The sequence below is a fragment of the Schistocerca cancellata genome, chromosome 8 (genome assembly GCF_023864275.1).
Source record: "Schistocerca cancellata isolate TAMUIC-IGC-003103 chromosome 8, iqSchCanc2.1, whole genome shotgun sequence".
NCBI lineage: Eukaryota > Metazoa > Arthropoda > Insecta > Orthoptera > Acrididae > Schistocerca > Schistocerca cancellata.
The window spans coordinates 575,509,704-575,527,724 of record NC_064633.1 but is presented as its reverse complement, the minus strand read 5'-3'; the positions used below and the strand labels follow the sequence as shown (position 1 = coordinate 575,527,724).

The following is an 18,021-nucleotide window of genomic DNA, read 5'->3' as shown; positions in this document are numbered from 1 at the left end:
TCATCTTCTGGGGCGGCGGGTGCAAAATAAAGAATTATTTCTTCTATTATTTGTTGCCGTTCTCAACACAGGCTCTCCAACTACAATGTTGGCAACCAGAAAGTGATTAGCAAAAACGTGATGCCTGTAATTAGAGTTCACTGTGGCCACTCCGATAGAGAATAAAAGTTATTGATTATTGAAGTTCATTACTCTGAGGATTTAGGATGATGTCTGGGATTAATAGAAAATGCAGTTTACTATAACAATTTTCACTATATTCTGAAAACGGTAAAGCGTAAAATTTCAGACAAATGATTACCCATATCAGCTATTGTACTATCAGGGCTGTTCAGAGTCTATTGCGCGGATCCTATTATCCCTAGATAACGAAACTGTTCAATAATCGTTGTCGATGTAAATGTTCAAAGTGAATGCTCACCAAAATTTGATGTTAATACTCATCAAATGCCACGCTAGTAATGGTAGAAAGTCTGTCGTGTGGCGACACGAGAAAATGCGACATACGCAAACTGAGAATAAATCACTGGAGTCGTTTTGTTATTAACACTTTACCCCAATGCAAAATCATTGTTACGCGCATACCGAGTTACATAATACGGCATCCAAGGCTGTTTGTGGCAACTGCACAAACGTGACGCGGCTTCCGACCCGGAGTGCTCGCTGATAGGAATCTAGAAGAGAACTGGGGCCTGACTTTAGCTTTTTTTTCCCTTTATTGAATTTCGATTCCCTCCTAAGGGGGCGGGCTGGCAGCAGCTTATTATGCTGCTCTGCAACCTACAGACTTTTTAAAACGTAAGAATAAGATAAGAAACAATAAAAGCAGGCGATAAAACGGTGACTTAAATTGTAAAACGGCGGAAAATTGTGGAAAGTTATAACATAAAACAAAGGGTTGGCAATGCTAATAAAATACACAGGAAGCAGACAGGTAACATAGTAGACAGACAATTAAAAAAAAAAAAAACATAGCGACAGTCTGGTTTCTGTTCGCAAGAGATATAAAAATCACACCCGGCGACAGTATGATGTTCGCTCGCAACACTTCGGAAAAGACACACAACACTGAACACTCACTGTAAACACTGCACTAAAATGTCGGCACAAAGATGACACACCATAGTCAAGGGCAGATGGGGGGGGGGGGACCTGGCTAGATGAGGGGGAAAACAAGGAGGGAGGAGAGGAAAAACGAAAGGGGGGGGGGAAACCAAAGGAGATAGAGGACTCATAAGGGGGGGGGGACTCTAGCTAGCACGTCGTTATTTATATAACCGCGGTGCGGACCGCCGAAGGCGCAGCCGCCAAAATTTGCCTTACTGACTAGCCGCCGGACCTAGCAGAACACCACTTCAAGTTACTAAATAATTAATTGCTTCATTCGCTGAAGGCCAATGAAGCTCTCGATTTAATTGTGCAATCAGCACACAGGTAAGTATTTATAATAAAATTCTAATGAGGCTAGGTTAAATACTTTTGGCGAGAGAATTATTTTAGTTGTACTGTACGCAATAGATGAGCTCTGAACTTGCCCTTTGGATAGACGCTACAGCTATAGTTTTATATCCCCATTTTTTAAACTTTTCACATCTTTGTTATTATAGCGTATCTCCATTGTACCTAAATCTAAACATCTTAGCTTCATCTAATCACTTACTTAATCTATCTTGCTTCCGAACTTTTAGGAAAATCATCAATTTCAACCAAAATATTACTTTATGACATACAGTATGCTGTTTCCATTAAATTACAGTGAAAAAGGAATCCAAATATAAATTCTGAGGTTTTGTAGCTCCTTCCTGTTGCGCCGATGATTTTTACGTAAAACGTCCAAATTTCGGAAACTGTCAAAGTTACCAAACTGAAACTTAACACATTATTATCTAGCATCACTCCTGACATGCTATCAACTTTTCAGATTATTTACTTTTTAAGGTATTGCGCAACATTCGTGACGTCGTAGCTAGTTACAGCAGACTACACTGGCACACAATGGAAAGCGTATTAATTTTAAATGGCGCGAGCAGGCTGCTTCCCTACAATCGGCCTTGCTTCTTTGAATACACCGGCCCTCGTCATATCACCGAAAGAAAGTTAAGCAATGTCGGACATCGCCAGTACTTAGGTTGGTAACCACCTGGCTACATCACGTGCTGTTGGCTGCTTTCCCTTTGCCTCTACGACAAAGGAGAGGAGGGTGATGGCATAAGTTCTTGTAACACCAGGCTTTGAGCCAAAGTCGTGGATTAAATTCCAAACCTGTCCGCAGCGTCTCATCGAGTGAGGTCACGTGACACTGGTGGCGGCGGTCTGGCCGTCGGAGGCCGGCGGCCCTCTTGGTTTTTTTTTATTATTATTTTTATATTTGGCCTTTGAGTGTGTACTCAATTTAGCCATCGGCAACACATAGTGACCATTTACACATAATTGAATAAACAAATACAGAAATGCATATTTACAAGAATAAAAAGCTTAACTGTTACAGTTTTGTACATAATGTTTTAAAAATTGAATTGAATTGAATTGGAAAATAATTAAAAGTGTCTTGGCTTACAATTCACACCAATTCTGAAATATCTTCACCAGCAAGACATATTTATAATTTACGTACACCATTAAAACCTACAGATTGTAACCAGTACTCTTGATGAAGTTAACTATCACTTTATATAGACGAACGTCTTTAGTACACAAAAGAGAAGAAGCTGATTGAGGAAGATGGTAGCCCATACTCAGCAATGTCTTCAGAAAGACCAACCGTTAACGGTCAAATTTGGGGCACATAAATAAGATGTGGGGTTACCCGAGAGGAGTAGCCTGTGGGACAACACCGAGTTTCACCCTCTCTGACCTCTCATCATCACGAAATCACACTACACACTCAGCCATTAAAGTCAGCTACACTTATCAGATACACTTAGGTACACGAAGGCAAGGTGCCAGTGCGCACGGACAGAAAAGACTTTCCACTTAGGCGGCCTGAGAATGATGTGGTGAAACTGGTTGGCACAAATGTACCTTACTGCTGGTATGATGGACACTTTTTAGACTGTAGGAGAGGTAAAATGTGAAACTATATTTACCAATGCCATGAATGTTCGGATCAGAATCAACATGCCTTCAAGTTCTTAATTGTATACTTTGTTACAAACATGACAGTATACAGGAGGTTACAACACGTACTTTTATCGGTGACTGACAGCATTACATCAGTATTTACTTCATTTGCGGACTAATAATTATAGCTATTAGGAGTAGTATGTTTTTAGGTGTTAGTACCTCTAAGCACACGTGGAAAGAGCAACCCATTAATGTTTCCCCTGGGCAGCAAGTGAGGTGTTGAAGTGTGGACACGTGGATGCAAAACAATTAGTCTATACAGACAGGCATAGTTATACAGACAGGCATAGTCCACTCCACAGTGCAGTTATGATTGTGCGAAAAATATTAGGTAGTAAATTATGTGATGTGTTTCTGAGAAGAGTTTTAGATGCAGAGAAAAACTAACACACCGAAGTGGCTACGTATTAAGGTACCAATCATTATAATACCTGCACTGTGTAGTTATTTGTCTGTTGGTGCTGTATGGCAGAGAAATCTGGATATTTATCAAATGTGAGAAAGACAGTATTTCTTAAAGAAGGTTAGAAAGAAATGGTACTTAAGGGGACCACACCGTGGTTCAGGTCGAAAAAAATCGATTTTCGGTTTTCATCATATTTCGATAGATTAAGGTTTTATTTAAGCACTCTGAAAAGAATTTTGCTGAAAAAAATTTTTTTCGAGCATTTCAAGAGCATTTTCCTACCACGTGTGTTTATGTGCCACGCCCACTTTTCTGTCACCCACTTTTCTGCATGTATTTTAGATCTTTATATCCCCTACATTGCACGTTAGGGTTTTTTTTACTCCCGAGTGTGTTGGCTATCCTTGCAATGCAACAGTCCGTATTCTTTTCTTTCTGCTGTTTGTAAATAACACGATTCCAAAAACGCGGTTAGTTTTGTTCAAGTGTGATTGCGAGTAGTTGTTATACTTACGTTTGCAGTGCTTGTTTACGTGTGTTTTGTTGTGTTTATTGAAGATGACGAAACGTAAATGCATTTTCAAGAAACGACAATTTAGAGCGAACAAGTTTCCAAAGCTTTCTGTACAAGAGGTTATGTCGCCTGCCAACGATGTTTCTAATTGTAATTCTTCAACAAGTGCATCATCAAAGAAGCTCTCACCATTTCCAAAGAGTTGCAACGAATTTACTGTAAGTGACAAGGGGTGCAGTAACATTATTATAAATTTGAGAATATTATCAGATGTAATTTCTAATTATGTACAATGTAGACAGTGTGGTGAGTCACAGAGTTGGAAAATTTGTGAGAGTGCCAGTGGGAGAAAAGGCCTAGCAACTGCTTTGGATTTAATTTGCTGTATATGCTCAGCTGTGATTTCATTTATGAGTTCTTCGAAACCAGATGCAAGTGGCCCTTATGAAATCAATACTAGATTAGTTTATGCCTTGCGATCCATTGGCAAGGGCATGGCTGCAGGGAGAAAATTTTTTTCAGTGATGAACTTACATCAACCACCAAATAAATTTGAAAAACTGACTGGAATATTACAGGAAGCTGCATGTGAGGTCAGTGAGGAAAGCATGAAACTGGCTGCTAATGAAGCAGTGGAAGAAAATGATGGATGTTCGGATATTGCAGTTGCACTTGATGGAAGTTGGCAGGAAAAAGGACATACTTCTCTGAATGGAGTAGTGATTGCCACGAGTGTAGACACCGGTAAAGTGTTAGATGTGGTGATAATGTCTAAATATTGCGAATGTTGTAAAGTCAATGAACATAAATAACACAACTGTGTAGCTAATTTTAGAGGAAAAAGTGGTGGTATGGAAGTTCATGGAGTACAACAAATATTTCATCGCTCCGTAGAAACAAGAGGCGTACGGTACACCAAATATTTTGGCGATGGTGACAGTAAGGCGTACAACAATGTGGTGAACTCTGAGCCATATGGAGATGCCATTACGAAGAAAATAGAATGTGTGGGCCATGTTCAAAATCGTTTGGGAATGAGGCTGAGAAAACTAACGATATGAGAGGAAAAAAAAATTACAAGATGGGAAATTGTTGACCAGACAGGGTCGGTTAACTAAAACTGAAATAGAAAACTTGCAGGCATACTAAGGGCAGGCAATTAGGAGAAATAAAGAAAATCTGGAGTCAATGAAGAGATATGTTTGGGCCATATTCTTTCATAAGTCCTCTACTGATGATAAGCCATGTCATGGATTGTGTCCATCAGGAGAAAATTCGTGGTGCAAATACAAAGAGGGTCAGGCAACTGGAGAATCTTATTCTCACCGCCATTCTCTTCCAGCTGCTGTTATTACAGCAATTAATCCTATTTTCAGAGACTGACCTTCTGAGGAAATGTCTGCATGGGCAGACACAGAACCCAAATGAATGTTTCATCAGTATAATTTGGAACTGCCTTCCTAAAACTGTATTTGTAGGCATGCAAGCAATGAAACTAGGAGTTCATGATGCTGTTATTACATTTGATTGTGGTAATATTGGAAAGTGTTGGGTACTGAAAAAGCTAGGAATTAATCCTGCTGAAAATATGATCACTGGGCTGCAACAATGCTATAAAATGAGGATAGCCGATGCAGACAGGTCTGCATCTAACATGGCCAAGAAAGCAAGACAAACATCCAGGAAGGTGAAAAAGAATCTGGAAGACCTTCTAGAGGTCGACGAAAGGCCATCATATACAGCAGGACAAATGGTTCAAATGGCTCTGAGCACTATGGGACTTAACAGCTGAGGTCATCAGTCCTCTAGAACTTAGAATTAGTTAAACCTAACTAACCTAAGGACATCACACACATCCATGCCCGAGGCAGGATTTGAACCCGCGACCGTAGCGGTCTCGCGGTTCCAGACTGACGCACCTAGAACCGCACGGCCACACCGGCCGGCTACAGCAGGACAGTTTTAATTAACTGTAAGTAGCAAATTTCCTGCAAACTAAAGTTTTCAGTACATATGCCACATTATATCGGAATCTATCATAGATAAACGAATGAAATTTTCAGAGACGCTGCATAACATAAAAAGTCACCTCTGGTACTACATTCATTAACATTCTCCCATTAGGATGCTAAAAAAATTATTTTCTGCAGAAAAAAACTTAACATTTTTTGTTAAGAAATTTAAAAAAGTATTTCTTAGAGACTATAAAATGGATAAAGTAGATTTTAGTACAGTTGAGTCTATTAGCATCATGTCACATACAGTAAAAATATTAAGGTCCTGCATCAAACAGTTTTTTCAGAAATGGGTCAAATACTTGCCTAAATTAACATGGGTTAGATAAGCAGGGTGTGGTCCCCTTAACAATGACACACGGTAAGTTAGAAAAAACAGAGACATCCGAAAACTTATAAAACAAACACTCCATAAGTTAAAAGTAAAATACTATACTGAGAAGGATATCTGCATCAAATTCCAGAGCAAACGATTCAGGCTTTGAGTGTATCAATAGTTTGCGGAAGGTAACTTCCGACAGGTACAAACGCAGGCAACACATTAATGCAGCACGCCATCGACAGGGACCGTGAAATAATTTGTGTAATGAACAACTGTGTTAACTAAAAAGAAGTTACAACAAACAAATGGTGGTGAGCACCTATGTAAACGACAGTCACTCTGTCGCCTCTGTCTGTAGTGTGAGCGTACGACATTTGGCCACGATTTTCATATTAGTGTAGCTATGGTGAGGGTATTAAGCCACTACAGTGTTCATAATGAGTGTCGTATAGTACAAGTGACGAATATTACATTAAGAAGTGACAGCGACAGTTTTCCAAGGATATAAATTTGTCTAGGGGGAGTCCAAAGCAGAAACAGTGGCCTGACGTGCCACTTAGCGCAGCGTTGCCAGTTACCCCCAGGACAGGCAACGGATGGCTCGCGTGGCGTGCGACAGAGGCGGAGGGCACACTGGCTGCTCCGCTGTACGAGCGGTCGCGGTCGATCGAGTCTGTACTACGCGTACGATACCTGCACTCACTTGGTAAATCTCCTCCATATGGCACAAGCCTTCTCTTCGTTATCAAAGTCCGGCAGTCCGCTGGGCAGGTGGTAACACTTTGCTTTCTCCAGATCCGCGTAGTACCACAGCAGCTGGTTCATACCTATGGAATAAGAACAGAACACGTATTAAGGAGGACCTCGGCATTTTCGCTGATAAGGTGGATTTTGTTGTTGAGATTGTTACTTTATGTTAAGGGGCTCCGGAATGGCTCAAAATCATGAAAAGTTCAATTTTTACTTTTTTGCGTTTTCTGAATCTGCAGACTATTACCTTTTAATAGATATATAATTTATTCAATTCCGAAGACTACAACTATTATCAAATTTTTTTGAAATGTGTTCTACATGGGCGTGACCCACTGTGGCGCTGTTAAACTGCTGTCAAATGGTGTTATTATTAACGTCCGTGTTCATCAGGTACATTTTAGTGATGTGAGATAAAGTATGTGTTGTGGCTAACCTGCGATGGTTCAATATATATAGCTGGTGTGATTGTCGATTGTTTCATGTTTATTTACTCTGTCGTTATCTCGAAAATATTCGTAATTAATTCTGTTTCTTGAGTCTCTGTTTTGTTGAAGTATAATAATGAGTAAAAGTAAAGTTGCTGTTGCGAATTTCAATGATGGCAACATTGTAAGGTGCAAGGTATTTAGAAATATGAGAATGAAGATAGGTTGTAACATGGTACGAGCGATGCTTGCTTTAGACAAGGAACGCCTTCGGGCTGCACACAGGGCTGTAAAGAGTCTAGAAATACAAGCAAGAGTAAACAGGAGGAGGAACAAGAGGAAGCTGGAGGAGGAGTTTGCAGAGGATGAAGATAATCCATCCTATGGACCTGGAATGCACTAAAAAGTTAATCCAATCTTTGTCGCTCGATTCCCAAAACTTTTATTTTCTCATACTAATTACATGTTTTCTAAGGATCTTCCAAACATATTTGTTTCAAACTTTCAGTAAATGTTACACAGTACCTTCTGCATAATTTAACACAGCCTTTTTCAAAAAACTGTATATTTTTGAATATATAAATAAAAAATTGCAAAAAAAATGTTGTGAATTTTCATTACAATTGAAAAAAAAATCATCTTTAATAACTGAACTAAAATTTTGTAAAATCCCTTTGTTAAGTTGTAGCCCATATTCCAATAAATAATCTGTAAAAATTTCAACTTCCTACCTCAAATACTTTGTGAGGAAAGATGTAATTTATAAGCGTTATTTTAACATTGCAAGTATAGGGCGTTTCGGAGCCCCTTAATCTATATCGGAAATTTAAAAATCGAAGACTGAACTCACTGATACATGAAATGCACTCGCAGTTGCGAATACGAACAATCGTCAGCTGTATAAGGGAATGACGACAATGAAAATACGTGCCGGCCAAGGATTCAAATCAAAATTTTCCGCTTCGTGCCAGATATCGGCTTAACCGCTTACGCTATCCGCGCACGGCTCACTGCCAGACCCAAACTTCCATATGTCGTCGATCCTGGATCACAACGTGTACTCCAACATACATTGTGTAATTTCCGTACAGGTGAGCACATTTTAATTGAAAGTCGCTGTCCGGTATCGACGGATATATACGGTTTTGCAGTGACTGTGTTGTCAAGAAGAAGGATGTTCCTTCAGAAATGCTTGCATATGGAAGACTGGATCCAGCCATGAGTTGTGCATGGATAGCCGAAGCGCGTAGAGCGGGAAATCCGATTGTCCGAAGGAACATTGCATTATTCTTCTGAACAACACAAAATGGTTCAAATGGCTCTGAGAACTATGGGATTTAACAAAAATGGCTCTGAGCACTATGGGACTCAACATCTTAGCTCATAAGTCCCCTAGAACTAAGAACTACTTAAACCTAACTAATCTAAGGACATCACACACACCCATGCCCGAGGCAGGATTCGAACCTGCGACCGTAGCAGTCCCGCGGTTCCGGACTGCAGTGCCAGAACCGCACGGTATGGAATTTAACATCTGAGGTCATCATGTAAGTAGGCTGTTTAGGTTTTTATGTTGGTAACGCCACGTAGCGCTTTGTATGAAAATCACTGACTGTGCTGTGTGAAGTCTGTGGCTGGTTGGAATTGTTGGAATAGTCGCTATTGTAGTGTTTGGCAGCTGGATGTGAACAGCGCGTAGCGTTGCGCAGTTGGAGGTGAGCCGCCAGCAGTGGTGGATGTGGGGAGAGAGATGGCGAAGTTTTGAGAGCGGATGATCTGGACGTGTGTCCATCAGAGACAGTAAATCTGTAAGACTACATGTCATTGTCATGAACTGATATATATATATATATATATATATATATATATATATATATATATATAATGACTTTTGAACACTATTAAGGTAAATACATTGTTTGCTCTCTATCAAAATCTTTCATTTGCTGACTATGCCTATCAGTAGTTCGTGACTTCAGTAATTAGAATCTTTTATTTAGCTGGCAGTATTGGCACTCGCTGTATTGCAGTAGTTCGAGTAACGAAGATTTTTGTGAGGAAAGTAATTCATGGAAGGTATAGGTTATTGTCAGTCAGGGCCATTGTTATGTAGGGATTATTGGAAGTCAGATTGCGTTGCGCTAAAAATATTGTGTGTCAGTTTAGTGTTGATCAGAATAAGTAAAGAGAGAAATGTCTGAGTACGTTCAGTTCTGCTCAGCTGTTTGAAAATCAAATAACGTAAGAGGTTTATCAGCACAATCATTCATAAATTTTTCTAAGAGGACGTTTAAATCAGTCCCCTAGAACTACTTAAACCTAACTAACCTAAGGACATCACACACATCCATGCCCGAGGCAGGATTCGAACCTGCGACCGTAGCGGTCGCGTGGTTCCAGAGTATAGAGCCTAGAACCGCTCGGCCACTTCGGCCGGCGAACAACACAAGCCCTGCAATTTCATATTCACTGATGAAAGTTTAATGCTGAAAATAAACATACAGTGAAACATACAGTGGTTATATGTACTCAATCAACGGTTTTAACTGTACAATAAGGGCTCAGTCTTAGACACTACCTGTAGTAGGTACTATATTTGATTATGGTAAAATATTGCTGTGCTGCATAGGGCACGTTACTACATTACATGATGAGTTACTACCGGACAAATCCATTGTGTTCTCAAAACAAAAACTTGAGTAATATAGTTATTAGCAGCCTAGTTAATTACTGCGGTCATTTCCTGCAAGAGTGATAGTTAGCTATCTGTGTGTTATTAGGTCATATTTAAGATAGGCGCTTTTACGTGGGACAGCAAGAGGCCATTTTCTTCGACTTTGAAGTGCCCAAGGCTTTGGAAACTTTCTGGTGCATGGCAATGAGCTAAGAGCAAAAACGAAATTCCTTCGACTTATAACTGTGCCATGAGAGCAATGTTTACTTATTTTGGTAATGAAGGGGAAAATAATGAAGATCGTTAACTTTCTGTATTAGCTACACAATAAGATCAAAATTAGTACGGATAATTATTTATTTATTTGTTACTTGAAAATCCAAGTTTGAATTTCAAGTTTGGTGGTCAGTGCGTTGCGTATTAATAAACAGAAACAAGGATTTAATGTACTTTGCTTGAATGCACAATAAATCACACGCTGCTTCTGTGTAGAGGCAGATTTTCAGTCACGACGACAGTTCGAAAAACCTTCAGTTGTCAATCATAAGTTATGTCATTTTTTTTTACATTCTGTGAAGCGTTGTAAGTAGGCTGTTTATGTTTTCTTTATGTAAGTAGGCTGTTTATGTTTTCTTATTGGCAACGTTACGTAGCGCTCTATATGAAAATCACTGGCTGTGCTGTGTGCAGTCTGTGGCTAGTTTGCATTGTTGTCTGCCATTGTAGTATTGGGCAGCGGCAGCTGGATGTGAACAGCGCGTAGCGTTGCGCAGTTGGAGGTGAGCCGCCAGCAGTGGTGGATGTGGGAAATGAGATGGCGGATTTTTGAGTACAGAATGGATATTATGAACTGCTATGAATATTATGCTTTTTCAACACTATTAAGGTAAATACATTGTTTGTTCTCTATTAAAATCTTTCAATTGCTAACTATACCTATCAGTAGTTAGTGCCTTCTGTAGTTTGAATCTTTTATTTAGCTGGCAGTAGTGACGCTCGCTGTATTGCAGTAGCTTGAGTAACGAAGATTTTTGTGAGGTAAGTGATTTGTGAAAGGTACAGGTTAATGTTAGTCAGGGCCATTCCTTTGTGGGGATTTCTGAAAGTCAGATTGCGTTGCGCTAAAAAATATTGTGTGTCAGTTTAAGCAAAGTCATGTATAAATTTTTCTAAGGGGACGTTTCATATATGAAACTATGAGGACTCGAACCTCCGTCGGGACCAGCCGCACAGCCCATGACTGCAGCGCCTCAGACCTCGCGGCTAATCCCGCGCGGCGTTTGTGGAACTGGAACGTGAATTTGGCAACAGGGAAATTCAAAGAAAGTGAACATAGGGAAAATGACAAAGTGAAAGCACGAAGGAAATTGGAACCGTTGGGAGAAGAATTTAGTACCATAGTTCGCCAACGACTAAATTACGAGGGATATTCAGACAGTAATTAGTAACCGATTTGGTCAAGACTTGCAAATAGTCGAATATAGAGACAAAGGATTCCACTACTGTCGAAATTATTGTGAAAGAGCTGCAGAACCGGGAAGGAAATGAAAAGTTAGAAACTACGGTGTAAGTTTTTGAACAAGAGGGAATACTACCTAAATTTGAAAGTCAATGTGTCCAACAAGGACTTGAGAATTTGTGTAAAAATACAGTTTACAACATAAATGAAGTCCAGATGTAGTTTGTGAAAAGCAGAGAGTTTGTTGTGTTATTCATCTGACTTATTGCTACCACAGCGTTAATTCTGTTATCGGCGTAATCAGACGGGAGAAGAATTGGCCAACAGTTTAATTCAATATGGAACTGACGGACGGGAAAGGAAGGCTGTAGCCTATCTCCAATGTACACTGAGCCAACAGTAAAGTAAACCACAGATAAACGTCAAAAGAGAATTAAAGTTCAGGGCGAAGTAACAGAAATTTCGAGTTTGTCAATGATATTGTAATTGTGTTAGAGATGGAAAAGGAAGACATCTTCTCAAAACAATGTTACGGGTTGGACATCAGCAAAAGTAAAACGAGGATAATCGAATGTAATGATATGAGTCAACTAATGTTGAAGAAGTTAAATTAGAAAATGAGATGCTAAAAGTAATAGATGAGACTTTCTGTTTGATCTGAAAAAAAAAAAAAAAAAACTGATGACGGCTGAAGCAGAATGCGTATAAAATGCAGACTGGCTATACCAAGGAAAGCATTTGTTTCTGAAAAGAGGAATTTGTTGACATTGAATATAGGTTTAACTGTTAGGAAGACTTTACTGAAGATATTTATCTGGAGTGTAATCTAGGAGAGAAGTGAAACGTGGACGACAATCGGTTCAGACAAGAAGAGAGTAGAAGTTGAGGATAAGGTGGGTAGATATGATAGCTAAAGAGAAGGTACAAAATCGAAATTTGGAGGGAAAAAAGGAATATGTGGCACAGATTCACTAAAAGAAACGATTAACTGATAGGGCATACACTGAAGCATCAAGGAATCGCCAGTTGCCAATTGATGGAAATGTGAGGGTAAAAAATTTTAGAGGGATACCAAAGCTTGACTACGTTAAGCAGGTTCAAAATAAGCGACTGTTGCAGCAGTTATGTAGAGGTGAAGCTGTTTGCACGAGATGGATTAGTGTGGATAGCTGTGTAAAAGCAGACCACAACAGCACAATGAGAATTATACTAATGAACTGGAATTTGTCAGTGGAAATACGAATTCACCAGTGTAAAACGAAAATGAGAGTGGACGTCATGAAAGAAAGCACTAGTAGATGTATCATAATTCTGTGGGAAGTTACGACATTGAAAGACAATTTACAGAGAATATTCACCTCAAAAACAAAGATATGGACGCCAAGAGAGATCTTAGGGACGAAATGACGGGGTAAATGCGGACATTTCAGTGTAACAGCGAAAGTGAGAGAGGATGAACGTCATCAAATGGAAGAGAGGATATATGCCGCGGTTGCACCAAGTTAACAAACAAAAAACTTCAATAGAAGCTCATCAGGTGACAAAGGATGTATCTCTTCACTTTTGTTCACTACCAGGAAGAAGAACAATTAGGTAAAATACTAGTAAAAGAGAAAGACGTGCAAAAACTGATTCTTCTCACAGGAGGAGGACGAATGCATATTGCTATAAATTTATTTAGAGCCACAGAGGTAAACCTAATTTATATCAAATGCCTCATCTACTACGTTTGCTAGATATGGACAGAGTAAAAAATTGTGATGAGGTCCTATGGGAGGAAAATAAAAACTAAGGATGAATAGTTATGTTACCTGTTAAGGGAAAGAGACTGAGAGTCGTAGCTTGGAGTAGAAAAACAACATACGAGAAATAGCAAATATGAACTTCCAGACAGAAGACACGAGTTTCAGACCTATCATGTATGTATCACAGGTCTAAGGTTAACTATTTTATTATGTCTGATCTGGCTGAAAAGAAATGGTGTCAAGATCTTAATAGGTAAATGCAAAATTAGCATCCTGTATAATGTTTGGTAAGATTCAGTGTAATGAGTAGTATATAGGAAGAATTTCTGACAAAGCTCTTCATTCATTCTTCCAATTTACATTACAATATGACTTTAATTTTAATGGTCTAGCTACAAACAATTTTCAACGAATATGATGACACAGTAGTTTCCAAATGTTGAGAGGTTATAAATAGTTTTAAACTTTTCATTTGAAGCAGAGATACGTTTTATGTGACTAGTCATTTGTTCGGAGGGGACGTCTTTGGAATGGGGTGTACAATCTTCCATACTGTTTGTGACAGAGCAACTTGTGCTACATTAGCCTATCCATATGCTACACCTGTTCAAATTATTACCTTATGAGATACTTTGGTGCTTTGACCAATGTTATGGTTTTGATGCAGGTGATCTTTTGCGTTGATATAGCATCTGAAGGCGCCAAAGAAACTGGGATAGGCATGCGTGTTGAAATACAGAGGTATATAAACAGGCAGAATACGACGCTGCGGTCGGAAACGAATATATAAGACAACAAGTGCCTGTCGTAGTTGTTAGATCGGTTACAGCTCCTACAATGGCAGGTTATCAAGATTTAAGTGAGTTTGGTGGTGTTATAGTCGGCGCACGAGCGATGGGACACAGTATCTCAGAGGTAGCAATGAAGTACGGATTTTCCCGTACGACCATTTCACGGGTCTATCGCGAATATCAGGTATCCGGTAAAACATCAAATCTACGACATCACTGCGGCCGGAAAAAGATCCTGCAAGAACGGGACTAACGATGCCTGAAGAGAACCGTTCAACGGGACAAAAGTGCAATCCTTCCGCAAGATTTCAATACTGCTGCAGATTTCAATACTGGCCCACCAGCAAGTGTCAGTGTGCGAACAATTCAACGAAATATCATCGATATGGGCTTTCGGAGCCGAAGGCCCACTCGTGTACCCTTGATGACTGCACAACAGAAAGCAAGCTGGTAGAGGCTCTGTAATAGTGTGGGGCGTGTGCAGTTGGAGTGATACGGGAGCCCCGATACGTCTAGATACGACTGTGACAGGTGACACGTTCGTAAGCATCCTGTCTGACCACCTGCATCCATTCATGTCCATTGTGCATTCCGGCGGACTTGGGCAATTCCAGCAGAGCAACGCGACACGTCCAGAATTGCTGCAGAGAGACGACAGGAACACTCTTACGAGTTTAAACACTTCCACTGGCCACCAAACTCTCTAGTCATGAACATTATTGAGCATATCTGGGATGCCTTTATAGATTTATGGACAGACCTGCAGGATTCATGGTGTCAGTTCGCTCCAGCTCTACTCCAGACATTAGTCGAGTCTATGCCACGTCGTGCTGCGGCACTTCTGCGTGCTGGCGGGGATCCTACACGATATTAGGCAGGTGTACCAGTTTCTTTGGCTATTCAGTGTAGAAATAAGTTCTCATGATGTGACTCATGTCTTATAATTGACGTATTTTGTAAGTATATATTATGGAGAAATATTGCATAAGTATATAACGATTCGTTTTGTTTGTGATCAGTGTGTCTAATTACGGTCTTCTTCCTCTTACGTCTATGGCCGAGGATGGTCTGTTCTCTGAACGAAATTTGTTGTTTGTAGTGAAGTAGCGTACCGTTTGTAATGTTTCTGTGGCTGCTAGTGTGTAATCAGAGACGAGGGTAATGCAGTGCAATCCTTTGTCAGCACTCGGCTGAAATTTCAACGATATTTCATTTCCAATTATGATCATTGAACGCCTGCTGTCGGTGAGGGGTAGTGGACGAAGTTGATTGGCTGAAGTTTCCTCCTACAGAACGCTGTAGTTTGAAATTTGAATGTTACCATAAATTTGTTTTTTTCTATGTGACTTAAACATAACTAGACAAGAAGTAGGAATTTAGATTAGATTAAGAAAAATTGGATCGCAATGTATTAGTGCGTCCCAGAACAAAAGGAAGACGCGTAAGACTAGCTACGGGTACGGAACCAATGAGGTTCTTCCTTGATGTCAGCAGGAAACTGCGTGGACGGAAGGCAGCCAGGAAAGAGACACCGATGGGACGCCATGAGTTGCTAACATAAGCCTGGAGTAAAACTGCGCTGCTCAAAAGCTACCAGTAATAGTGACTTAAAAACACCGATGGGACGCCATGAGTTGCTAACATAAGCCTGGAGTAAAACTGCGCTGCTCAAAAGCTACCAGTAATAGCGACTTAAAATTTTACCTATGTGCGTGCTGCAAAAGCACTGGTCATCAAGACAGTACAAGTAACGTGTAGTGGAAAGTAAGGAATTCACGATAAGTATGCCTTTCGTGATATACTAGAGTGCTTACAAAACAAAGAGTGCATCTGTGTGGCGTTAGTTACACATCATTAACTTTCACGGGCATAGGTAACGCTAAGCGAATCGTTACATGACAGAAACTGAGGTACTGGGACTGCGTTAAGTAGTTAGGAATTAGTAATGAAGTCAAAGTTCTAAAGAACATATTCTCGAGAAGCAACTGGCAGCATAGACGTAATATTAACTGAACGAGCAACTGAAGTGTTTGAATCCTTTCGATGGACAGTCAGGCCTCATGTAGCTTGCAAAATGCCCAAAGCTCATAATTGGTCTGGGCAGTAACTATGTGACTTTATGGGAGAATACATTGCCATTCGGCTAAAACTAACTAATGACACTTTCCAAGACCTCACTCGAATCCATAGAAAATCTCGACACGGAAGCACATAGGAAGAAGTTCTCCCAATGCTAAAAGTCAAGAAATCAGCAACTAGTAAGAAACCTGTGTAATATGAAATCGGTGGCCGTATTGTGAAAGTGCAGTCACCATCTTTTGTCAACCAATTAAGCTGTTATTCAAGACGGTATCTGCTTTGATGTTAAAATAGTTCAACGACAGACTTATCTTCACACTAATGTTCAAGATAAACACTGGAAACACATTGTAATTTTAAAACAAACAGTAAAAACATTTATTGCATATTATTGTAATAATTTTGCACTGGTCGCTTGTAGTAGAGTCTAGGAAGCATGTTTTCTGTAATGTATGTGGTTTGCAAGGGTCTGACGTTTTCTACAACGTCAGTTCGCTTTTTGGTGTCAGTTGCATTCCAAATAATATAAATACGCTGTTAAGGATTTTAAATTCTGCATGCAGAGTGCCCGTGTGAAAAGCTATTATCAGATGTTACTTGAATTTAGTAAAACGGTAAATTTCAGAATTAGAAGCAGAACAAAATCTTCTCAAGCTGTGCGTAGTATGGAGAGGTGGAGGAAACACGAGTGACCTCCAGGGGATGGCCTGACACGAAAGGCAGACAGGCAGTTGGAGCGGATTGTTATTCTGAAGGAAAGAATCCGCCACACTGTGAAGCGAAAGGCTGGCATTTGTCTTCCAGTGAGCGACCGCTGGTCATTTGCAACGTGTAGTTGGTGGCGTAAGCGAGGAGTTGCTGCAGCAGTAATTAGGACCTACAGGGAGAACCAATTGTTTTATGTTTAAAATGTTAAAGAAACAGGTATTCAGTATCGATATTTAAAGGAGCAAGTGGCGGGATATGAAAAAAGAGAATCCATTAGCAGACGCTTGTAGTGAGCACTCAATATGAGTCACATAAATGTAGTTAAGGAGGAAGATGAAGGGGAATTTGACAAAAAGGAAAAATCGAAACTACAGGACCCCGAGCGTTATAGGAGAGTGAAGACTCACTATAAGTATGTCTGGAAGAGCTACAAGGTCAACAACTAAAAATGAGTAATATGTCAGAGTCATCCACAAAAGCAATAATTGCTGTGTGTACCAGTACGGAGTGTTTGAAGTCAGAAATAAAGTCTAACAATTAGTATACAAAGTGTCCGCCCCGGTAGCTGATTGGTCAGCGTGACAGACTGTCAATCCTAAGGGCCCGGGTTCGATTCCCGGCTGGGTCGGAGATTTTCTCCGCTCAGGGACTGGGTGTTGTGTTGTCCTAATCATCATCATTTCATCCCCATCGACGCGCAGGTCGCCGAAGTGGCGTCAAATCGAAAGACCTGCACCAGGCGAACGGTCTACCCGACGGGAGGCCCTAGCCACACGACATTTCCATTTCCAGTATACAAAGTCAGAAGTGAAGTCAGCAGTATAATCTGAGTCTCTGAAGAGAGATATTGGAAGACTAAATTCAAAACTGGATGCTCAGTATAAATCTTTAAATGCTTTTATATGGGAAATAAAGACGGAAATAAATGGCACAATGGGAGAGGAAAATTAGGCAGCAACACATGGAGAAACAGAAGTTGTAAAACATAGCCTGTCCAAGGACCTAAA

At 40.1% G+C, this 18,021-nt stretch overlaps 1 protein-coding gene across 2 annotated transcripts in view; it reads right to left on the bottom strand.

The window, feature by feature from the left end:
* LOC126094726 (transient receptor potential protein) overlaps nt 1-18,021 on the bottom strand; it is a 412,416-nt gene that overhangs the window by 78,709 nt on the left and 315,686 nt on the right. For both annotated transcript variants that reach the window (XM_049909269.1, XM_049909268.1), the window contains exon 14: nt 7,084-7,207. In XM_049909269.1, coding sequence (XP_049765226.1) covers nt 7,084-7,207 — 124 coding nt within the window. The remainder of the gene's footprint in view (nt 1-7,083; nt 7,208-18,021) is intronic.